The sequence below is a fragment of the Podarcis filfolensis genome, assembly GCF_964270895.1.
Source record: "Podarcis filfolensis genome assembly, chromosome: 10".
Taxonomy (NCBI): Eukaryota; Metazoa; Chordata; class Lepidosauria; order Squamata; family Lacertidae; genus Podarcis; species Podarcis filfolensis.
The window spans coordinates 58,630,547-58,656,160 of NC_139612.1; the positions used below are offsets into that span (position 1 = coordinate 58,630,547).

General features: G+C 42.7%; 1 protein-coding gene and 1 long non-coding RNA gene across 51 annotated transcripts in view; one reads left to right on the top strand and one right to left on the bottom strand.

The window, feature by feature from the left end:
* Positions 1–1,872: 1,872 nt before the first annotated feature.
* MICAL3 (microtubule associated monooxygenase, calponin and LIM domain containing 3) overlaps positions 1,873–25,614 on the bottom strand; it is a 230,876-nt gene continuing 207,134 nt past the window's right edge. For 26 of the 50 annotated variants that reach the window (XM_083572505.1, XM_083572504.1, XM_083572503.1 and 23 more), the window contains 5 exons: positions 21,376–21,426; positions 9,693–9,758; positions 6,738–6,837; positions 6,066–6,139; positions 1,873–5,972 (listed from right to left, as the gene is read on the bottom strand). In XM_083572505.1, the coding sequence (XP_083428631.1) occupies positions 5,788–5,972; positions 6,066–6,139; positions 6,738–6,837; positions 9,693–9,758; positions 21,376–21,426 (476 nt within the window). In that variant the 3' untranslated portion in view covers positions 1,873–5,787. Of the gene's footprint in view, positions 5,973–6,065; positions 6,140–6,737; positions 6,838–9,330; positions 9,564–9,692; positions 9,759–21,375; positions 21,427–25,614 lie in introns of those variants that run through there. The other 24 variants (XM_083572490.1, XM_083572479.1, XM_083572472.1 and 21 more) reach the window with 6 other exon arrangements.
* Positions 15,614–20,765, top strand: LOC310743147. The gene is made up of 2 exons (XR_014538818.1): positions 15,614–16,864; positions 20,228–20,765. It is a non-coding gene; the product is annotated as an uncharacterized lncRNA (long non-coding RNA).

Below are 25,614 nucleotides of genomic sequence, written 5' to 3' on the forward strand. Positions count from 1 at the left end.
GCTGAGGAGAAAAAGTAGGTCTTTCAAATATACCCCCTAGTTTAATAAATCATGATAAAAATATAAAAACTGCTCCTTCTTAGGAATGCTTCTTCATAACACTGTGACATAGCAACTTTAAGACAAGGGACTGTGCCAGTTTTATCAGCATGTAGTTCAAAGGGTTCATTTGCTTGAAATAGAAAGGGGTGGGGCGAGAATGCGGCAGACTCGAACTGCAGATTCATACATTTCAAAATCTTCCCAACTGTCTTCTGAACTTCCTCTTTCCTAGCAATAGAAAGTGAAACTGACAGCTGTTTTTAGCATGTCTGAACTGAGAAGTTATGAACTATGTATGTATGCTTCACTCCAACTCCTATCTGATAACAGTACTCACAACTGCCCTGCCACATAGGCTGTGTCTCAAGGTCACCCAGGAAGCATCAGGGCTATCTATCTACGAATCTGAACTTGGGTCTCCTTCAATACTTAGTGCCAATGTCATATTGCCTGAACTGGCAGTATATAAATGCATGCATATATATATATATATATATATATATATATATATATATATGCATATGCCAATGTTTTAATTTTATTTATTAAATAGTTATTCTGTCTTTCCTCACCAGAGGAGACCAGGGAAGCAAAAACAAGCGATAAAGCCATAAAAACACCTTACAGCCCATTCCAGTACAGATGCAGACAGTGAAAGATCTCAACTTAAAAGGCTTGTCGGAAGAGGAAGGACTTCACTATTCAAGCGGAAGGGATTCCAAGGGTAGGTTCCACAACTGAGGTGCAGGAAACTGAGTTCTGGAGAGTTCCGGCTGAAAAAAAAGCCCTGGCTCCGTAGATTCACTTATCCGAATATCTGGCTTTCTTACTTTCTTGGTTGTTTCTGCTGTGCTGGTCAGTGGTGGCCATTTTCAGGCAACAACTATGGAAGAGGGGAGTGATAGTGGACAAATCAGAGAGCGGGGGGGGGGGGAATCAGACAAATCAGGGAGCAGGAGAAATCAGACAAATCAGTTTGGGTTTTTTTGTTTTTACTTTGTCTCTCTTTTGCTGATTGGCTGTAGTGATTTCAGGAAGAAACCATGGACAGAGGGATGGGGTTGAGGAGAGACATAGCTAACCCTGCATTACAAGTGTTCCCATAAGAAATAATGGAAATTGTGGGTTCATTATGTGAACAACTTCCAGGGGACACATTGTGATGGTTAAGCAGGAGTTGCGTGTATATGCTATTTACATGATTTATTATATTTGTTTTGATATGGTCTGAAGGCAGCTTTTAAGTAAAAAATTGGCCATAGCATGTCGGGCTGCTCTGAAAACAAAATCAAATTTTTTTGAAATACATCCTCTTTTGCTTTGGGGTATTATATATATAAATGACACGTCCACCATGTTATAGAACTTAAGCCACCAATGAAACACTGGAAACACATCATACGAGTTGTGGTGGATAATTAGGAAAGCAATAGAAAATAAAATTGCCAATATGGTATAGTGTCTTTATAAAAAGTCTATGGTGCTCTCAAACTTGTAATACTGGGTTTGTGCTATAGTGGTGCTATTGACATTCTGCTCATGCAATAGGACTTCTAATTCCTCTCCTATCCCTGCCCCCCCTAAATGAAAACTGTTCCAGATGGTCCGCCAACCCCCTAGAACAGATTTTTAAGGGGAAAGAAGGGGAAGTTCTGTTGCACAAGTGTAAGACTTGCAGGAGCAAAATGACAGCATTGTACACAACTGTGTTTACTGCTCTGGTTAGTACATCTCAAAAAGGATAGTGTAGAACTGGAAACGGTGCAGAATAGGGCCGCCAACAATTTGCTGTTGGCGGGAACAGTGAAGCAAAATCAAATTCCAATGAAGTAAGAAAAAATTAATGACTTTATTTTTTTTATTTTATTTTTTTTTAGTTACGTTGGTGACCTGAGGTGCTAAACTCTCAACACCAACAAAGCAAGTGTGCATAAGAACGTACAGAATGAAATGCAACCAAAAATAGGAAGTAAAACAGGGGTTGGGATGTTTTAGACATGAAAACAGGTACGGTACACAATTTCCTGTTACACTGCACACACGCCAACAATAAAACAGTCTGAATATCAGAGTTCCCACCTGTCCCAAGGGGAAGATACCACAGTTCCTTGGGACAGGGTTGTTTCACATACATACTTCTTTATATATATATATATGTATGTATGTATAAAATTAAATTACTGCAATGCCATCAAAACATGACATCCCTTCCTCCAATAGTTTTAGTGACATTCTCATCTACCTTCCTTGCTTATGAAGCGCCACTGCTAGTGCTCTTGAAGGCAGCAGTTCTTTGGAAGCCTTCTGTCCTCTTATCATGCATCGAGAGAGAAATACCCTCCTCTACCTCTTCATATCAAACAGACTGTTTCGTGGTACATTTTTATTGCAAACAATCACAGCATTTTCTTTTTTAAACATGAGGTTGGAAAACTAATACACCACTTTTGTCTCAGGGCCCAAATGTAAACATTCTGTTAAATACATTTTCTTAAAACCTTGCGGGGAGGGTATCAACTTTTTTTTTTTTTTTTGGCCATAAAAAGAATTTGTGCTACTGGGTCATGCAACTCTGGATATATTTGTCGATGCTCTAAAATGCCTTTGACCTGGATGTATTTTAAAAAACAGATTAAAAACCCAGAGGATGCAGCAGGTGTGCTTGTTACTTCTGCATTAGCACCGTGTCATAAAAGGAGGACCAGACACTGCATTTAAAGAAACCTCTTGACTGACAGCAGGATCAAGCACAATCAACACAACATATTACAGGAAATGTTAAGAGTGGAAGAGGAAATATGATTAATGCTGCTGGTGCTGTCATGGGCTCTAAAACCCCTCTCCTCTCTCTGCAAGGGAGTCTTAGCTGCCCCAAAGAAGTCTGGGCTAACTAGAGGCAGAGCTACACAGCTGCACTGGAGCTGGAAAGAACTTTCCCTTCCACTTTCTCAGACAGACTGTTCTACTCTCATTCCACATGCAGCTATAGGCAGCTTAGGAAGAAGCTTAGCGGGTCAACGTTTTCCTACAGTGAAAAATTCAAAGAACAGGTAGAAGTGAGTTAAATTACGACCACTTTACAGAACAATCCATTTTCTCAGTTCCATTATAAATTGCACCAGGCACAGCAAAATAATGCAAATTCCGATTTGCCTCTTTCATGTGGCTAGACACCAAATTTTAACAACTGAATTCTAGCTCCATCCTAAACGAAGGGGAGCTTAACTTCCATTTTGCCATACACTCCCCTGTTGGTCTCTATGGATGTCAAAGATGTTGTCTGAGACAACTGAAGTTATATGTTCTTTTTCTTCCTCAATTAGGGGTGGCTAACCTTTTACTCCCGTTGGACTCCCATCAGCCCCATCCAGCATGCTCAGTAGCCAGGGATTATGAGAATTGTAGTCCAGTAATATTAGGAAAGCCAGAGATTAGTCCCCTCTGTTTTGAAAGCTACAAATAAACACCAGTCCTAGTGAACACCTCCCCCCAAAGTCTCATGAACCATTAACACACAAGTCCTGCTTGTTCTGGGACTATATGTGGTATCAATTTTGCCAGTGTAGCATCACAATCTTTCAATATCTTAATATTCAACAAATGCCAGGCATGGTACCCCTTTGGCACAAAATCTTCTGACACTACATTTCAACACATGCTGTTGTTTCAACAGCTTTCTGTTCAGCGTCATCAGTACTGACATTTTATTAAACAAGGAAGTGGATGGGTGTTTTAAAACCTTTCCCCATTTTCTCTCTCTAGCTTTCCTGTTTTGAAAACACAGCATTTCCTGTTTTGAAACCCAGAGATAAGATGGTGGCTGCTTTAAAGGACATGCCTATTTCTTGGGATGACTGCTTCCCTAAAAAAAAGTTCATTAAAAAAATAGTCTGCACTTTGTTTGGAGACTACAGCTTTCTTTCTTTAAACTAAGCCCAACTGGAGCTAAAAAATGCGAATGGAAAATTCTGTATGTGGCAGGTCGGCACTTTTGAGAAAGTTATTGTGAAAGACATGGTGTGCTTATGGAACCTCTCAGCTGGTTATAGACAAGAGTCTATTCTGTGTTATTTCCTATTTGCTACTGCACTGTAAGACCTTTTTCTGAGCCAACTGAATGAAGGCCTAGGACAAAACCAGTGGGGCTTGTGCTAATCCGTCCCTTGGGAGGCAGATTTTTACAGAGCCAGCATGTGTGGGGTTTTTTTAAATACATGGGGTAAAGTGGCAATGCCACAATTATAATTACAAAAACCTTAAACAGCAGTAGTTAAAATAAGCACAGGTTTGCCATTCAGGAACAGAGGATATGGAGTGCAGGAGCAAAGTCTGCCATCACCACTCAGCTTTGTGAGCTCTCTTCGTGAGGATGCAGCTTAATTGAGAAGACACCCTACCTGGGAACCCTGCCTGCATATTTCCTAGGGTTGCCCCTCAACGTGATGCAGGGACAAGTCCAAAGTACATAAAAGCATCTCCTCTCCACATCAAAAGTAGCGTGTAACTGTAACAGCATTAATAGAACTCTAATAAATAGGTACAGGGAAAGGGAGAACAGCAAATTAAAAATAAGAACAACAAAAGAAAAAGGTTGGGGAATGCAGCAGGCACACAGATTCACCACTCAAACATTTGCTCACTTCTTAAAAAGGTATAAAACCCAAATCTTTCAAGTATTAAAAAATAAGTTAATAGACATTAAAGGGTCTAAAGTGACTAAAGGGCCCGGGTAGGTCTTTTGCTTCATTTCCAACGTGCAAAAAATAATAAAGATATATATATCTATAGATATAGATATATACGCAAAAAACAAAAACCCATTGAGAGTCCATTCTTGGGGGATTCGAAGCAAGGGGTTTCATTCAAGAGCTCCCGCAAACTGCTTCATAAGTAACCCATTTTCAAAATCAGCACTTTCCAGTGTCAAAATTGTCACAAGGTTCACAGAGCAGTCTACTGTCAATGGAGACAGGAAAAACTGTGACTTTCAGTCCAGAGCACTGCATGGCAGAAAGGGGGTGGATTACACACTCTTCCCCTCTTAGAACAATGGCAACTTGTGGAGGCTGCAGCAAAGAGAGCTAGTCCCCTGGAGCCTGTATCTTCTGTAGAAACCACACAGGGCAAGTGTTTCATGTCAGCCAGCCTTCCAAGTCTCCAGTCCTCTCTGAATTCAGGGTTCCTCCATACCCAGACAATAATGGCAGCTTCAGGCTTCTTTGGTGAGGAGAACCTTAAACATACACACAGTGTGCTCTGGGGTACAGAGTGGTTTGCTCTCCCGTGGGCTGCTGCAGGGTGATGCTTCAGAAGAGAGTAGCCACTTCTCGCCTTTGTATTTCAAAACAAAAACAAGAACACAACCAGCTAAGTAAATATGAAACGGACAAGCTACGGCCCACCTGAATTGGTTAAAGTTGTGGTGTATTTTTTTTTTTTAAATAAAATGTTTTCATCTCATTTTTTAGCCTCTCTCAGAGATCGCAAAAACTCAATGGCCTCTTTGCACAGGTCCTTGAGGAAGGCACACAACCTCAGCTGACCACCTCAGGCTTGGGGTTTGAGGGCCTCATACAGGCCTCAGCACTTTTTGATCCAACCCCCTCTCAGGAAGAAGCACTCAGGCGCTGCAAGAACCCTCAAGAGGTTTCTATGCCAAGGTATCTCCTCCATCCAGGCAGCTCCAGCCAACTTGGCACATGCCAACTGGACAACGCAGATCGGCAGACGAGTGCGCTGCTAAGCTCAGGACCAGTTTAAGTTGAATCCCTTGGACAGCATGACTGCCTCTAGGTCCTTGTCTTCTTCCTTCTCCCGGAGTCGCTGCTCTTCGAGGAGGGCCACAAGAGAATCTCTCTGTTCCACCACCTCTAGCATTTCATTCAGGATCCTTTTCTCTTCTGACAACTCTTCATCTGTCTTTAGGTGATCTAGGAAAGAAAGGGGCAAGCAGACTTGTCAAACTAGCCAAGGAAGTAGCTGGGGCTTTCTACTGGGAACCAGAGTGCATCGATGAGACTTACCTTCCACTGCCATCCTCTCCCGAAGTTCTTGCTGTAGTCGGCTTTGCCTGTCCTCCAGCTCCAACTCCCGAGCGCTGCAAGGAGAGAAGACTAGGCAAATGTCTGGTTTGGATTGTTTCAGCAGCAGTCTAAGCTACTGGCTTAAAAATCTAACATGCTCAGGTAGTAAAGTGTTCCCTTTCAGTACTGATTGTAAGGCAACCCTTCAGTTCTACTAAGAACCTTGTTCAGAACAACCTCCTTTGATGAACATACATGTTGGTTTTTCACCTAAACCCATGTTGCGGAATGGTCAGAAAGGCAGATGAGAAAATAACAGGAAAATGCCAAGTCACTCCATCTGGCCCCTACTGCTCACTGCACATCAGGGCTGAGCTGCAAGGGACAAGATCTTCCTTCTTACATTGACCTTATTTGGAATCATGAATGCGAAGGAAATGCTAAGAGAACCAGGTCTCAGCAGCAGATCACTTCATCAATCTTATAAAATTTTATTTTACTTGGGGCGCCTATGGGACTCCAGAGCAACAGGATTCCCATCTGTACATTGTCATCACAGCAAAGGTGAAGACAGAAACAGGTTCCATAACATATCTCTGCCTGGGGATAGTTGCCTCGTCTTTCCCCTTCTCTGCGGGGACCAAGCATGCAGAAATTTCTCTCCTTACTCACAATATCATGAGCTCCGACTCATAGCGCACTAAGGCATTCTTCTCTTGCACCAGCTTGAACCACTCCTGCATCAGCTTGGGGTCGTCCTTCTTCCCCATGCCTGCCAAGAGAACAGTTTAGGTCAGCTTGGAGAAAGATTCCCGCCATTTCCATAAATCCAGCAGGCAGGCAGGCAGGAACAAAAATGGGAGTGGGGCAAAATGTGCAAAGAAAGCTGAGCTAGATGCTGCCAGAGCACTCTTGTCAGATCCGCTTGTTTAGTTTGTCTATGGCACACAGGAAGGAGGGTCACCTCCAGTAAAAGAAACAAAAAAGCCCCCACTGGATCCATGTGCCCTGAATCTACCTTCCCCATCACATCTCCCGCCAAACCAATAGCCATAATTACAGTCACTTTTCAGTATTTTTCTTCTGTTGTCCTTTTCAATTTGGACACTTTCAAACATAGGTCTGACACTTTCCAACACTTTCCAACAAAGCCTACCTGTTTCAAGCCATGTTTTCTCACTCACACCTTACTCAACACCCATTTGTCCACTTTACATATAACTATAGAGCGATTAGTGAACAGTTCCTTGGTGGACTGTTTCAGAGTTGATTCTGGCTCCTACCAGTATTGTAGTCTTACGTGCTGTGCTCTCTCCTTTTCAAGCCACCTGCATTAACTTAATGACCAAAAGCAACCAGTTCCTGATCACTGCTATCAATAATTTCCCTTCCTCTTGGCTTTATCAGTCACACCAGGCAGATCTGCCTCAATGTGTCTGCTAGAGATCCCTCACTTAAACAAAAAACACATAATGTGTGGCATAAATACAGGTTCAATCAGTTGAAGTTCACCAGCTCAAGACCACTAGTTCATGGTAGAAAAGCACAAGAAGAAAATCTGTTCACATAAAAAGGAAGAGGAAGCATGGTACCTTCCCAGGTATAGTCATACGTCGGGTTGTGAATGTGATCTGTGCGGGAGGCACGTTTGCAACCCACAATGCCGCATCTGCGCACGCATGTAAAGCAATTCAGCGCTTCTGTGCATGCACTGAAACCTGGAAGTAACCCGCTCCGGTACTTCCGGGTTTGACGCGGTCCGCAACCCGAAAACACGCAACCCGCAGCGCTCACAACCCGAGGTATGACTGTATTTCAATAAAAGCTTAATCAATGAAAACCAAGCTAGTAGACCCAGTAGCAAAGCCTGATATTTTTTTAGAGAGCTACATCCACAACCCATATCTAGTAATGAAATATGCAGCTCTTTATGGGTAGCTGTTTGGATTCAGATCCTAAAAATCAGTTTGGAAGCAAGTGAAGCCCTGGTTATGTGCTCCAGATGATCAGGGTCTTGGCCTAACCACTGTAGGCCCAGAGGGATTCCAGCTGTTTCCTGTACCTATCAGATTTCACCATCCTATCAGAGGTGTCAATAGTTTAGGAAACTAGTATATGGAAAGAACACAGTCAAGTCGCAGACAGGGTTAACTCCTGTTTCTCATCCATACCATAGATGAGTTCTCATCTCATATAAAACTAATTGGAACATCTATTCTAAGGAAAATATGATGCAAAATTTGTGCCTACTTATGTGCAAATGGCAAAATATTTGTATTAGACACTATTCTAATTATTCAAAAATGCAGACTCATGGGGTTATGGAAGCCCAAGGGAGACACTCTAGAATGGGGATGGTCAGCTACCAAGTCAGATCCAGCTACCAAAGCATTATTATCTGTTCCTGATAGTGCTTATCAGTACTGGATGGCACTGACTAATGCGTCATTTGTAACTGAGGATGTCTTTATGCAGCAAGACATTATTTCCCATCACGGTCAAGAAAACAAAGTGGTCCAGAGGTTCTTGGTGGCCCTGTTCCTACCACTTATTCTCAGGTAACGAGAATTCTCCTCCTCTTCCAAAACCACCAACACAGCTCCAGAACACAAGAAGCAAACATACACAGTACGAAAGTCTCACCCTAGCCAATCATGGCTGTGGATGGCTATACCTATCCATTGCTTGGTCCCAATTAAGCCTCTCTGAGCATCTCTGCACAAGGTGCCCTCATAGCCATGGTGGAAAGAGAGAAGAAGCTTACACATGCAGATGCCCAGTGCATTGGAGCCATGAGAAGCACTGGGGAATCTCCCCACCCTTTCCACTGTGAGGATAATCAGAAAAGAAACTTCTGCACAAAACAGCCAAATACATGTCAACACTGACCTATGGAAACTTTTGTTCATTTGTGGGATGTAGATATATTTTTTATTATTATTTTTAGACAGCCAATGAGCAGAGGGAGAGGCAGGGGTGGGGAGGAAAGATGAACACTTGATGAAAGCACACCATGAAAAGCAGAGAGAGTGGTTAGCCGAAGTTATACATGGCGGTCACATTCCACCCCTTTTCCCCCATGCCTTGGGAAACGGAAACACTTCAGTGGGAATCTGGTTCCACTTGGGATAAAGAAGATGCTTAGCAAGATACGGACTGCAGGAGACCAGTCTGGATTATGGCAGATCAGGAGGGTGCCTTTTCAAAGTCAAGGGTTGTTGGGGAAACCAGTCATTACAAAAGACAGTATGCCTTTAACCCGTGGTTTGTTTTTTTTTAAAGGAAGTAGACTCACACCCCACTCCCCTGCAAGATCATCCAACATGCCAAACAGAACCCTTAAGGCATGAAACTGATGCCACCTCAGTCATTTCTGATCAATTGCGCCAATAAACTTCAAGACTATCCTTATCCCCACAATGCACAGCTGAAAAAAAGATACTGTACCTTTACGATCCTGCCAGACACACTTCATAACAAGGTTGTTATAGAGGGTTTCTTTGAGATTGAAGGAAAGAAAAGTTTGGCGGTGAGCCACTTGATATTGTTGCTAGCTCACTAGTGTCTCTACACCAATCCAATGGCGGTTTGGGAACGGAATGGAGGGAATGCAAGAAATTACATTACCTTCATGGGCACAGCAAGGGCAGAAGGAGAGAGGTCTACGGCGTGGTGTCCCGGCATTGGGCTCAACTTCAATAGAACCAAAGATGGGAGAGGAAGAAAGGAAGGGAAGAGGAAGTTGGAAGTGGAGAGGAAGAGAGGAGGAGAAACAGGGTGAAAATAAACAGACAAGCAAAAGGACAAAAAAGCACAAGAGTGAGAAAGAAAGGAAACAACAAGAAGAAGTAGAAAAGAAAATAATAATACAAGAAATGGAGAAGCAGAAACAAGGGGAACAGTCTACAGATGGAACATCCTTTGTCAACACGAATAATGGAGAAGAGCAGACTGTGGCACTGGGAGGGGAAACAGTGTGGGCCACAAAAGTTACTGGGATAATGGGGAAATGCCAACATTTGACATTTCTTGTGCTTGGTGACTTTTCGCCCTCCAGGTCACATGGTGCAGTTAAGAGATAAAAGCACTAAGAGGAGGGTGGAGAACATTAAGTTTCTAAAAGACCAGGAGAGCAAACAGGTTTTAAAAGGCCATCTTGAAAATTAGCTTGGCACATTCCATGTGGTTTTTTTGTGACATTGTCCAAGGAAGTAGGTTGACAGTGGCAAGTATTATATGTTTAGTAAACAAAGGCAGATCATGGCGCAAAACAGGAATGACTGCCTATGATGGGCAAACAAACCTAGACTAAACCAGGGATACAGAAACTGTTGTCCCCCTGACCCAAAGGTTTTTGGATTCTCATTCACCCCAGTCAATATGGCCAACAGTCAGGGTGATGAGAGCTGTAGTCCAGCAACTTCTGGAAGGCCAAATGTTCCCATATCCTGGGTCTAACCAAAGCCTTGACCGGTATTTTACACGTATTCATGCATAGTTTGTATTTCTGGCCCTGCCAATATCAAGGGTAGACAGAAAGTTGAGGACTATGCCCCACTGATATGTTTGTTTGTTTGTTTGATGGGGGGGGGGGAGAAGTTTGAGTATGTGGCAATTAATTAGATATAACACAGTAAATTAACATTTCCCAAATTTCTGATAAAAGAGGTAGTTTGTATTAAAAAATAATAAAATGGGAGGAATACTTCTTAAACTTACACACACTGATGCAGAGAATAGCCTCTTCCTATGGGTTGGCACTTATGGGAACCATCAATTATCCAATGAATTCCCCCGTTTGGGAATTATTGCGGTAGATTATACAAAAAGAGATGAATAATCTTACAGAGTAGGAATGAGGAACTGGGTGCTGCTGTGTACAGAAGCCCCAGCAACCAGCTGATCATTGGGGCTTGAGTAGTGCAGTCATTGGTGCTTTGTTAACCCCCAGTGATCTATATATTACAAAAAGACCTGTGGCCCATTGACTAATCTGTGAGTAGAATGGAAGTGAAAGAAAAATGCCACTGTGTAATAAGGAGCGACTGAATTTATAAAAAAGAGGACATTCATAACCCACTGGAATCAGATCTACATGCACATATAATGGAGAGGGAAAGCCTCAGTTCTCATTTACGAAGATAAGGTCTGGGAAGGGAACAGCTTTTAGAAGGGACCATCACAGAACTAGAGCAGTAACACACAGGACAGACCAAAGTTAAAAGGGAGGAGGCACATCAGTTTGCAAATAGTGTGTGAATGAGCAATGTGAATCTCTCAACAGGAAGAAACATGTATACTCAGTGTGAAAAGGGTTAAAAGTACATCACATATACATGTTACATGGTGCCCATCTGTATTGTGAAGACTCATCTTGTTTGAAGACATTCCATAGTATCCCCAGACAACTTTTTTCTCTCCCCCCCCCACTACCCAAAAAACCAAACAACCAACAAATTGAATGCCTTAAAAGTATTTTTGTTGCTTGGGAAAGAGATCCATGAAAATCCATGTAGTGTAACAATGCACACAGGTTTTTCTTTAAAGTGGCAATGCAATGGTGCTTTGGTTTTACTACACAGGTCTCCTTCAAGGCCTAGTCTTGGATAGATATGTATTCCATTATTAGTATGTGTAAAAAATACAAGAATACAAGTGGGGTGCTTGGATTAAATGGTTCTAAAATGCACAGTCAAGCTGTACACCAAGGGAAATACTCTCTGAATATTCTCGCATTTGCTGAAGTTCTTCCTCAGTCATGATTAAGGTTAAGATGACCTTTATGTTTTGCTTTGAACTGGCGTACTGGGCTGCTACTAGACCAGGCTTCTATGCAGATTCATAGAATCATAGAATCATAGAGTTGGAAGAGACCACAAGGGCCATCGAGTCCAACCCCCTGCCAAGCAGGAAACACCATCAGAGCACTCCTGACATATGGTTGTCAAGCCTCTGCTTAAAGACCTCCAAAGAAGGAGACTCCACCACACTCCTTGGCAGCAAATTCCACTGTTGAACAGCTCTTACTGTCAGGAAGTTCTTCCTAATGTTTAGGTGGAATCTTCTTTCTTGTAGTTTGGATCCATTGCTCCGTGTCCGCTTCTCTGGAGCAGCAGAAAACAACCTTTCTCCCTCCTCTATGTGACATCCTTTTATATATTTGAACATGGCTATCATATCACCCCTTAACCTCCTCTTCAGTGTGTATCAAGGCTATATATGGAGCTACTACCACTTCCATGGTTGCAGCAGCCTAGTTCTAGCTGCCACACTCAGTGATACAGATCCCGAATGAGTGGTGGGAACTTGTGGCCCGCCAGATGATGTTGGGCTGCAATTCCCATCACTCCTGACCACTACACATGCTAGCTAGGGCTGATGGGATGTGTAATCCCACAAGATCTGGAAGGCCACAGGTTTCCCATTCCTGCCCCACATGCAGATGCCAGTTCACATAACAGTACCTCTATGCAAGCACAAACCACCTCACACTTTTGAAGGCCACTGCATGGGCTCTCACCTGAAGATTTCCAGAGAAGGTGAGATAAGAGTAAATTAAGCTTGGAGGCAAAACCACTGCTAGTGCAAACCATGGTTTGACATAATATCTTAAGTGTCTCCATGGAGCCCTCCGACAATCCCCTCCATCTATGATGTAACTACGTCAGTTGGAACCACAGGATACCCTTGCTCCCAGAGTCTGATACTGGAGTAAGCAGAGACGGGTTTCAAGAGATAAGGCAGACTGAAATATCAGCTATGGAGGGTGGAGGTTCTCGGGCTTATTCCACCACATCGGTAGGCAGGCCTCTTGCTACTATTGTCAATAAACCTATATCCAATAGCTACAATGTTTTTCCCAACGGTACCTGCAGCAGAAGCTGGACCATTAATAGAATGTCTTATCCAACTCCATGGATAATCCTCAGAGAATATTCATAGCATCTGATTAGTAAAGATGTGTTGAATAGTCCATTATGTATACAGATAATTCAGTAATATAAATGGATAAATCCTTTCTCCGCATCACTGAACTTAAAGCAAAAAAAGATCACAAAGGCTACTAGACAGCAAACATTTCTATTGCTCGTCAGCAAATGCCTATATTAGCAAGTTATGTGTAGCACACAGACCGCCTGAAAGTACACTCAGAACAAAATGTCTAACAATTTATAAAAGCTCCCATCGCCAACAGATGATGATTCACCACTGGTAACTGACTAGTGAGAGACTATTTAAAAGCCTGCAGCAATTTATGAAATACATATCTTATTGAAAAACTAGACTGATCCTGATCAACTTTTTGCTAGGCCAACTAGGATCAAGCGACAACTCAACTCACTTTGGGTTTGGTCAAGAAATGCCTTCAAGTACCATGCAGCAAGGCATCAAACTTGAACATGATCACACCATCCTTTTTGTTTTGCTTAGGACATGAACTGAAATAGATCTTATGTAGCTCAGATACTTGCAGAGTTCCAACACAAATAATACATCCAGCAAAAGATCATTATTTAGTGTATGTTTCCCAAACACGCACAAGCTACCGTATTTTTCGCTCGATAACACGCACCTGACCATAACACGCACATCGTTTTTAGAGGAGGAAAACAAGGGAAAAAACATTCTGAATGAAACAGTGGATGTATCATTTTTGTGCTTCATGCTGTGGCCACAGACATGTGATCTGATGGTGAATTTGGGGTGACCCAATGCAAAGATCCTGAGGATCCATGTGGATCCATGCTTTTTAACCACATTTTTGCACCATTGCAGCCCCAGGCAACAGTGCGTGTGTGATTTTTGGGGGGCAGGCTGTAGCCATGGACATGCTATGTGATCTGATGGTGAATTTGGGGTGACCCAATGCAAAGATCCTGAGGATCCATGTGGATCCATGCTTTTTAACCACATTTTAAGTGGGGAAGGAAGGAAAAATACAGAATGGACAAGGAGCACGAGAGGGGTGTGCAGAGAAGCAGCTGGCTAAGAATGCAGGAGAGGGGTATAACGGGAGGGAGGAAAGGAAGGCAAAAGTTTTCCCTCACCTACCCACCCAAGCCAGCCAGCTCTCTCTCTCTCTCTCTCTCTCTCTCTCTCCCTCCTGCATGTTTTCAGCAGCACCGGAGCACAGAGATGACACTCTGCTTTCCCCTCTGCTTGCCTGGAGGGGAGGGGCTTTCCCTGCTCTTTGTTCCGTTTGAGCAAACACAGCAAGGAAACAGAGGAGGGTGGGCAGTAAGACCCTGAGGCAGAATGCAGGAAAGCAGCCACTTCCTCTTTTCAGGTTTCCCTTCTCCGAGACGCGCGATTTGATTTTTGCCTGATTTTTTTTGCCATTTGGCTCCAGGGACCACACATTCGCTCAATAACACGCACAGACATTTCCCCTTCCTTTTTAGGAGAAAAAATCTGCGTGTTATAGAGGGAAAAATACGGTAAATGAATCTTGGAATCCAGTTCTATGCATGTTTGCTTGGAAGTACAGGTGCCTAAGTTCTGATGCAATGCACAGTCATCTTGCATTAACTGAACTACAGTTGTATCTTGGAAGTTGAATGGAATCCATTCTAGAAGTCTGTTCAACTTCCAAAACCAAAGTGCAGCTTCTGATTGGCTGCAGGAAGCTCCTGCAGCCAATCAGAAGCTGCGGAAGCCCTGTCGGACATTTGGGTTCCAAAAGAACATTCGAAACAATCACTTCCAGGTTTGTGGCATTCGGAAGCCAAAACATCTGAGTTCCAGGGTGTTTGGGATCCGAGGTACAACTGTATTACTATTGCAAAAAAAGTTAACAGTAAGACGCATGAGACCCAAAGATGTTACTTAATTACTATAAATGTCTCCCTTTTGTTTAAGCACTACAGGTACAGCTTACAGTGGATTATTGTAGGGTTCCATATGTCTGGATTTCCTGGACACCACGTTGTTTTGGCATTTTTGTAAAAAACAAACAAAAAACTCCTGGTTTTTGAAATATATTTAACCCTAGATTATTGCAGCACTAAAATAACTTTAAAACAGATAAGCCCACTGTACAAATGCATGCACACATATGTGCACTGGATGCTAACACTGGATGCAAACCGAAATTCCATACATTTGGCTGCAGTTAGTCTTCTGCATATGATACCGTATGTGATATATAATAAATATGAAACACCCCTTCCTCCCTTTTCACTGGATATTTATAATCAGCCTATAAGTGTGATGTATTCAAATCAGCATGCATAATGGCATCATAGGATCACTTAAGTTTAGCATCAGGTGTTCCAAAACTCAAGAATTCACTCAAGAGTTGGAGAAGAGTGTCCTGCATTATGCATCACCAGGCAAAAAAGTCAAGTCAGGGAACTGAAGCAAGAGTGACTGCTGAAAAACTGAGTAGTAGTAGTAGTAGTAGTAGTAGTAGTAATAATAATAGTAATATTTATTATTATTATTATTATTATTATTATTATTATTATTATTTGTACCCTGCCCATCTGGGTAAGGTGAATCCAGAGAGAAATGGGGAAGTATAAATTTCTATTTGAGCCATGTTTGATCCTCTGCAGGATTACTCAGCCATAAGCCTGGCATTGGCATCAAATGCTGATAACCATGTTTTCCTCCTGCTACAGAGCCTTGGAACTGACTCCTTACATGCCAAGAGACCAGTACTGCCTCTACACTCCTTGATACTGTTGGCTACACCACTGCCTTCTTTTGCCCTGGTTTGCTAGTGCTTAAAAATAATTATTCCAATATCACTTAGAGACATCCAAAAAGATTCTGGCTACTGGATACATTTTACTATTACACAATAAAATTAAAAATTAATTTGCTGTACAAGCTAAGGATAAAAACAACATGCATTCAACCCAATATCATCAAGACCTCCTGATCGTTGTCCCAAGGTGAAATATTTTTCCCTACCTCCATAATGACAGTTCTGAAGTCCCTGGTATACCAGAAGGCCTCTGCCTAGGCTTACTACCAGGGGATGCTTTGAAAGGACCTTGCAGTGTGTTCCTGAGCCACCCCTGGCAGAGAAGCCCAGGCAAAGTCAAAGGGGGAGGCTGAATCAACCCTTCAGGCTTCAAAGACATTGGGGCCAGAAGATCCAGCCCAGGCAGCTAGTCAGTGAGAGAATGCACACTTGGGAGTGCAGTGTTGCTGTGTAATTATTGAGTCAAAGGCTCATTGTAACTAACAAAACTCAAGAGCAAAGGCTCTTACAGCAGACTTAAGCACCTGAAGCTGATGATGGCATGGTTTGGGAGTCCAGGCTATATCAGGCTTCAGTTGGAGTCTGTTACTTGTTGAAGACAATCCACCATCTAGCTCCTTACTTCTGAACCTGACTCATTTGCCTCCCCCTGCTTCCTTCTTAGAGCTCATCAGTCGCTGAACCCTGGACCCCAAGCTTACCAATGCTGTCCTGGATTACTTTTGGACTAGACGGATCCCTTCTGACCTTGGTTTGATCCTGGCACAGCTTTCCGGACTCCCCTTGCTAGGGTCTGGTGACACCATGGCTGACCTTTATTGTGCAATCTGCCTCCATCTAACCCACTGACCCAGCTGGAGTATGAGTCTGACCAAAGGGTTTGGAGCTTAGCACCGATAGCCCTGAATGTAAACCACTGGAATTTCGCTTCCAATGATGGATATTGGAGTCCAAACCAAGAATAATGTGAGACACCTTCATGCCAGCACCCGAAATTGCTGCTGGCGCTGAACACCTAAAGTGATGAGAAGGAAATGCCTGAACTGAGCCCCTTCTCAGCACAACATCCTTCTCCTGTACCCACCAGGTGATTGAGCCATGACTGCTGAGCATTTCTTAGGCCATGCATATGCCATACAAGAACATGCGCAGGCATTCACGGGTGTGGCATATATCTCTGCCATATACAGCAACTGTTTCTGTAGGGGTCGTAAGAATACATCTGCACACTGAATCTCTCTCGTATCAAAGCAAGAGCATTTAGTAGCCAGTTCACAAAGGAACACACGCCCAAGGAATAGCAAGAACGTGGTTGGAACATGTTTCTTCCTTTATCTTGAGCAGAACCCATTGTGAATGCAGAAGTCAATTCAGGTTGAGACCCATTGGTTACATTTACTGGCAAGAGGAAGGAGAGGACTTTCTGTCAGCGCCTTTAGAAGTATATATAAATTTTAGCATTTATACGGTGCTTTGTGAAGTGCCTTGGCTATTCAAACCAATCATCCTATTATATCTATTACAACAGGCAGAGAAACGTATTATATGCAACCATTTAAGGCAGCCATTATTAAGCCCATACTTCCCCAAGGTGGCTCAGTGAGAACAGCAGAGGTGAGGTTTGAACCAGGGATTGCCTAGCTCACAGTTCAGCCTCTTAGCCCCTATGCTACAGTGACTCTTGAGCACTCTGGCAGCCCTGTGAGGAAGTACTGAACAAACACCAGTCACAGAGGAGTATAAAAAGAACTAACACTACAAAGCCACGTGTGTCTTTTTCTGCACACAACACAGCATTTTATTTAAAGGGATACTGCCAAGTAGTGAAGTTTTCTGCTGGGGATTAAAAAAGAAAGAAAGAAATCAAGACAGATTAAAATAATAATGATCTTCCATTTGGAATTGTAAATTATTACCGCTATCTGGGCTGGAGTTGAAACTAGAAAAAAAAAAAAAAAAAAAAAAAAAAAAAGCCTTTAAAACCCCAAAAGTGTAGGGAAGAAGTAACCATGGCTAATATTGCGTACATTTATCCAAACAGGAAATGTAGGGAACAAAAGGATATAATCGTGAGAAGCAAATGAGATTTATTAATTTACTTATGCTAGTTCTTTATGACAGAAAGTGAGGTTAGTTAACGTGAAAAACGACAGTGTCCCTTTAAATGACTCCAATGACTACTTTTTAAAGCCACTGTTAGCAAAAATGACAAGACTGCTGCCTTCAAGAGGGAATTAGGAAGGGAAGGGGGGGGGAGGAGAAGGAAGTGTGGGAGCTGCATCAGCTAGGAGCAGGACCTGTTAGGTGTAACTTTGCATTAACCCTTTTACAGCTCTGTCTGTGGGCACACAATGCCCCCTAGCGGCACACTTGGAAAGAAACCCCACATAGGCAGAGCACTGGCCTCCAGAGAGGAGCCAGCAACTCTTTCTAGCAGGGATGTGTCATTTTGCTTTGAGCAAGGGCTGGAGAGCCAACAGCATTTGCTCCACCCACTGATTGACTCCAGGTGAGTGGAGGCATGGAGAAAGGGCTTAAATCTTTCTGTTATCTCCCACAACATGTTAAAACAAGAAATAGTTTGGTGGCCGAGGACCTCAGGCACTTAACTCTCCAAACTGACCTCTGTATTTGGCTGCTGAAGTATGCAGGGAGAAAACTGGCAGAGTATTTTGCTGCTCACAATGGGGAAGAAAGGGTCTATGTCTCCTTTGCATGGAGGAAAGGTGCAAAATAATGAAAGGGGGACCCTTTGAGATTTGGGACTATGATAGGGCCAGGTTGGGAAATTCCTGGGGGCCTATAACTTCCTGGGCTACCACTTACCTATTTCTAAACTATGAGGGTTGAAACCACAAAACACTGTTGATCTCCTTAACCTGCAAACTGCCAGTTTGAAGAACACGGGTAGCTTGCTTGATTTTTATGGAAATGACGCAGCAATAGTTCAAAAACATTAAGGTAAAGGTACCCCTGCCCGTACGGGCCAGTCGTGACCGACTCTGGGGTTGCGCGCCCATCTCGCTTCAGAGGCCGTGACCGACTCTGGGGTTGCGCGCCCATCTCGCTTAAGAGGCCGGGGGCCAGCGCTGTCCGAAGACACTTCCGGGTCACGTGGCCAGCGTGATGAAGCTGCTCTGGCGAGCCAGCACCAGCGCAGCACACGGAAACGCCGTTTACGTTCCCGCTATAAAGCAGTACCTATTTATCTACTTGCACTTAAGGTTGCTTTCGAACTGCTAGGTGGGCAGGAGCTGGGACCGAATGACAGGAGCTCACCCCGCTGCGGGGATTCGAACCGTCGACCATCCGATCGGCAAGTCCTAGGCACTGAGGCTTTACCCACAGCGCCACCCGCGTCCCCTCAAAAACATTAGTGATATACAAAAGTCACCTTAAGGAGACTTGGCAATACATCCTTCTGTCACCAACTCCCAAGGAGGAAGGACCAGAATTTAAGACACCTTGGAAAACAGCTGTAGTACCAAAGATGTATTGAATCAATCCTGCATGACTGGTAACCCACCATGTCGAATGTAGCCCACCAGGGTTTCAAGCAACATCTGATGTTTTGTTTTGCCCCAGACTGCAAAAACAGGAAGGCTATCAAGTACCTGCAATGTCATAATACATGACCAGTGAGCTTGATGGGACACAATTTGTGCTGGCCTGTGTTAAAGTTGTGATATTACTGCAGAGTGGAGGGTTGTTATTCATAAAAAAGTCACTATACATGGGGGTGGGGGGAAGAAAGACAAAAAAGAGAAAAGAATAGGAACTATATCATGTTGGGGTGATCTTTGAGGATGAACTTTACACAAGGAAAGAGAAAGAGCCTGTGAATACCATCTGAGGGCTTGTTCAAACTCTTTTTTACTTTCAGAAATGACAGGGCATGTGCAACATTTGTGTACTCTCCTGGCCACCCATCCAGTTGTAGGAACTCTAGCACTCAAATTGTAATTTGGCAGTGCGGATTAAGTGTGATAATCTGTACAACTTTCCCTACAATAACAGGTAACGGTATTTAAAGAAGCATAGCAGTTAAAAAGAAAATATAGTCCTTATAAAGTGTAACAAAGTGTGTTGAGGGGGCAGCTGTCACTGATATGAGGGTTGGTAACAATCCTTGAGGGAGAATAAAGTATATAAGTGCTAGATTATCTTTGGGAAGAAAATCTAATCAATAGTTTGGATTTACTTATCAACAAAATGCATAGCACAACTAAGTTTAGGGGCTAAACTGGAGGTGGCTAACCTATGGCCCTCAATCAGTCCCAAACAGCACGGCCAACAGTCAGGGCTAATGAGAGCTGTAGTTCAACAACATCTCAAAGGTTAGCTACCCCAGGTTAAATGACGAAGTTTGAAAAGAGGCCATGATCCAGAGAGCTTCTTTAGCTAAAGTCTTGTACATGTACCCCAGAGGTCCCTCTGTTTTTCATTACAGCACCACCACCTGAAACTACATTCAAGCTACAACTACTTTTCACAGCAAACACTGACCACTGGCAAGAGCAGCAATCCCATGTCTCTCTTTCTCCTCTTCCTGGATGCCCTGTAATGCTTAGAAATTAAAAACATGCAACATATAATATTGCACTTCCTTGTCCCCCTCCATTTCATTGGCTGCCACAAGACTGCAATAATGTGGCACTACACATTTTTGAATGCCAGAAGGATAGTCAAATTAGTACACTGCGGCAAAAACATAGTCTTGCGCCACCTTAAATACCAACACATTTTTGTGGCATAACCTTTCATGGACTAAAATTCTTAAATGTCACCAATGGAGAGAGGAGGAGGAGATGACTCAGGGTTTTTTACCTCCATGTTTCAGAAATGGTTTCTCCAGTATTATTGTGTTGGAGGAAAAAGAAGACACCCAGCTTAGAAGAGAGTCCCCTGTGCATGCACAGAACTCAGCATGTGACACTTTGGATCAGGCCTCCAGTGAATCCCAGAATAAAAAAGGAAAAAATTCAAAATGTGTACAAAAGACAATTTGTTGCCGAACAAATTTTGTGTATTAAACTTCTTTCTCAGTAAAGGTTATTTTAAGTTGTTGCAGAGGTTTATCCTGGTGGAAAAAAAGAGTAAAAAAATCAACCCTTGAGAAGGGGTTTAATATTCAAAAAGTGATGAGAAATAAATTCTCTGCACTTCTGCACATCTCTTCCACTTTCATTCCTGGTTGTTTTCCTACAGGAAACCACAATGGAAACCATTCCCGCCGCCCCCTGTCACTGGGGTGTTTTGCAAAAAGCCTAGACTTCATGTGACATGGCCCAATTGTGCATCTGACTGCTAACTAGACGGCTGGTGGTGTGAGCCCACCCTGGGAAGGCTGTGAGCAGGATTCCTGCCAACTCTGCAGTTGTGAGATTCTACGATTCCAAAACACTGCTCATTAAGGACTGCTAGTTCTCCTCCGAGCTGGAAAAGGGGTTGTGCCCTAGCCAACCAATTAGGTGCAAGACTGGTTTCTTCTCATTGCTTGTGAGGAGCCGGGGATGGAAAGAAGTAGGTGGAGGGAGAGGGTGGCGGGAGCAGGTGTCAGCAGGGTTAGTGCCAGCAAAGAGGTTCTGCCATACATACCACCCAGGTGCAAGTCGATGAGGTCACTGTAATAAGACTCTCCCCAATAGTCTACAACAAGGAATCGGTGAAGAGAGAGAGTTATTGGTTCAAGTACCCACCCCTGCTAGCCCTCCCCACTCCCTGCCCAGGTTTCAAAGCACTCTGTAAGAGAAATTGCATACATAAGAGAAGCAAGACAGGGAAAGAGAGAGACAGAAACAGAAGAAACAAGAAATCATGCAACTCTATAATAAATATATACACATACATATATACGGTATATACTGTAAAGACAGGGGGCGGATAAAGTATTCCCTGGTAAATAGGCAGGGAGGACAGGCAGGCATGGATTTCCAGGCAGAGAAGGAGAGCAGGCTGGATTCTGTATGAGGATTGGTCACCTATACTGGTTTGTTTCAAGATGAGACACTGCACTGTTATTTTGGGGGACATTAAGGAAGGATCCACAAACATTCTCCAGTAGGGAGGGAATTTGGGGAAAGATACATCTCCATTCAAGAAAGCAGGGAAAGGAGTTGGGCTGGGTTTTCTCATTTCATCCTTCTTTTTATTCAGCTACATCGTTTTGTGTTGGCTAAGCAACCAGAAATGTACTAGGGTCTTCACTCTTGCAGCTTCTTATTGGTAAGTTTTTTCACCTACGGGGTAAATCCATAAACAAGCCCAATGGAATCTGGGATCTTGCATGTAAGATTGGCCTTGGGAAGGCTAAGGGCATAGCCAATTCTTTGGTAACTTTTCTCACACATCTACATTCCTGCAATCACTTTCCATAAATGGCAGATACTGTTTTATAGGATGTGTTGTGAGAAGTAGGAAACATGAAATGGCCACATGGGCCGGGGGTGTGTGGATTTGGGCAAGGAACTCAACACCATATAGCTAAGAAAAACTAAGCAGTTGCCATGCCCCTTCTGCAGAATGTAAGGGTTCTTCCCCTAAAATAACTATGTTCTACAAAGCGTCTCCATTCTGACCCAAACGAAAACCCCTCCAGTTTAAATAGGGCATCCAGTATGCCTAATAATCATGTCAATGTCTGCTGGGAGTATATAACATTTGGAAATCTTTATACATTCTGATAAACTATGAAGAGCCTTATTAAAGCAGTAATGATGTATGTAACAGGCTTTAGGGTCACTTAACTCAAGAGAACAAAAATATGTATGGAAGACTTAAATCCTCTGAACTGCTCATCATAGAGGGTTTCCTTGTGTTTCCAGGATGACACTTTTCAAATTAATTTATTTCTAATAAGAAATAAAATGTCAATTGTTACTTTAGTTTCAACCCCTAAGAAGGAAGCACCCAGACAGACTCAAGAAAATTGGTGTCAGAGTTGGTCCAATGCTCAAAAATTTCACTTGGGTCAAGATAGGTTTGGACCTTCTGTTATGCAAGCTGAGCCAGTTGGCCTCAGGTGCCAGATATTTTGGGGAACACCATTAAAGGCCACCGAACTATAATTAATTATTATTACTACCAAGTAGTAAAGGGCACCACAGTCGTACCTTGGATCCTGAATGCCCTGGAACTCAGACGTTTTGGCTCCCGAATGCCGCAAACTCAGAAGTGATTGTTCCGGTTTGCGAACGTTCTTTTGTCTGATGGGGCTTCCACAGCTTCTGATTGGCTGCAGGAGCTTCCTGCAGCCAACCAGCAGCTGCAAGTTGGTTTCCAAATGTTTTGGAAGTCGTACAGACTTCTGGAACAGATTCCATTCGACTTCCAAGGTACGACTGTACTTGGATTTTCTGCCTGGAATACCAAAGTGCATTGGGCTGTTTATGGAATGCACAAAGTATGTTCCCTTGACACATCACACAATAAGATGAACTTCAGTTTTCAATATATAAAGTAGCATAGAAAGTGTACAAAAGTGCTCCAGGCAGAAAATCACTTCCTATGTAAACACAATGTCTACATACGGCAAGGGCATGTATGCTGTGTGTTTATTACAACATGATAAGCACATACCATGTCTGTTTCACCACAAGTGCACATAGTAGGAGAGCTTTTTGTGTATTTGTCCCATGTTAAAGTGTGCATGCAATGCTCCTAACAATAGAAGCAGTATCAATGTAGAACAAGTCTTGCGTGAAATGGACACAAAATTCTAATTAACTCATACACAAGGAAGCTGTTTTAACAATAAAGAATGGGTAGTTTGGGGAAGGTGTTCTCTTCCCATCTGCATTACCAAAGCAGAAGCTCCTTTTCCAGCAAACCTGTTACTAGCCATTAAGAGAATAAGGCTTTGTAACTGTAGTCTGCAAGGCATATCAGTTTGGCCAATACTATATACACTGCATAAGGCAGTCAAGGTTGTTTGGACAGCATACAGAAATAAGTTACTGCTGATATTGAAGGTGTGTAAGGAAAAAGAGGTTTTAAGGCACATGAAAATCTAAAAAATTAATAATTCTCTCATCTCATGAAACAAGAGCATGCCCCATTAACAGTCCATTTTTCATGGGATTACTGAATATGGACATCTTTCAGCTATAAATCCTGAATTCAAAAGGCAATTATTAATACTCATAGGCACACCTGTGAGGCCCCAAAATAAGCCAACCTTTTCATTTGTCTCTCCCTCTCCACTTCCCCATCACATTTTAGATACCTAAAGCCATCTCTAATAATTGTCTGCTTGCCAAAGCACCACCACTGCCCATGAAGTGTGGCAAGTAAAGCCCTCAGTTGTTTGTAAAGCTCCTCAAATTGATGACACCACCTATAAGGATGCTGAGGGACAAGGAAATGAATGTCAGGTGACAAAAAAAAAAATGGGTTTGAGATGGCTGAAGACTGTTGAATGCAGAGGTGCACAATTCTTTCCATTCTTTTAAAACTATATACCTGCATTCATTTTATGAAACAATTTAAACAACAATATTTAAATAGTTGTAAAAGTATTCCAGGGATTAAGTTGGACTGAGTACATTATTTGGCCCCAGCTGATGCTGTGAGCTACCACTAGCAAAAAGCTGCACTCTGCAGTCCTACCAAAACATATTCGCTATAGATTCTCTCCCTTCCAAGTTGGAGGCAATCAAATTCTCTCTGATGCAACAAGAATGACTCTCAAAGCCTGCAAAAAGCATTTTCAACCAGAGTCAACTGCAGGATAAAATAAGCAAGTTTGGGCAGCTAGTGGTGATGGCACTATCAAAATGTACTCATTAACTCAAAAATATTAATATCTATATGTAGCTTTAGGGAAGACTGCCTTTGAAAATAAGGACAAGGTATGATGCTCAGTTTGTGATTGTGGTGCACTAGATGTTGCTGGTTTCAATCTTAAAGAGATTAAGTCCCACACAGTTCCCTCCCTGGGGCTCCCTTGTAGGTGCCAAGATCACTGTAGGCCACTCTCTGCAAAGTAATTTTCAACTATAAGGACATGAGACTTCCCGAGGGCTAATCCACAATTATGGAATTCCTAATCTTTTAAGATTTGCCAAAACCTGGGTATCTAACACAGGTAGGGAAAGTCTCCTGTAACTGGGGTGGCATTTGGTGGTCAAGGACAGCACACAAGGGATTAAAATTTAATTCATCCTGTGTTGCCTTTGATATTGTTAAATCTGTCTCAAATAGGATGTTATTTACCAGAAGATTTCAGAATAGGGCAGGATATACATCATAATAAAAAGAAATACATTGTAATAATTAAGTGTAATGTTCAGGTAGTATCTGTTCTTAGTGCACTGATTGTCCGGTCACTGATAATCCTACCGCATTCCTATTGGAAATTTCAGTGTGTCAATCCAAGCTTCAAACAAAGCAGAAAAACAATTCTTCCAGGCTGTTTTGAGGAAAGTCAATTTAGTTACATTTCCCTCCCAAACTTAAGGTCAGTATAACAAAAGGTTACTCGTCCTTACATATCTCAAAATTAAGTTAAATTCATTTTCACCAAGTAGGTTGCCTCTTACACCTCTGGTAAATGGATCATGTGAAATAACCTGGGCCTTTGTGTGTTTGTCTCTACTCGTTTCTCAAGGAAGGAGTGGTAGAATATGTCAAGTGAGGAAATCATCATCTAACTATGTTCTCTCCCACGGATGAACTAGACATTATGGCAGACACCGGGCTACAGGTAAAACAGTATTCTCATTAATACTTCCTCCCTCGTAAGGTCTAGTGAAACTCACCATGCAATGTCTTGCAGTGAATTCTCTCACCTCGGCACCCAATGAAGATGGAGGGAGGCAGGGAAAGTCAAGAGTGACA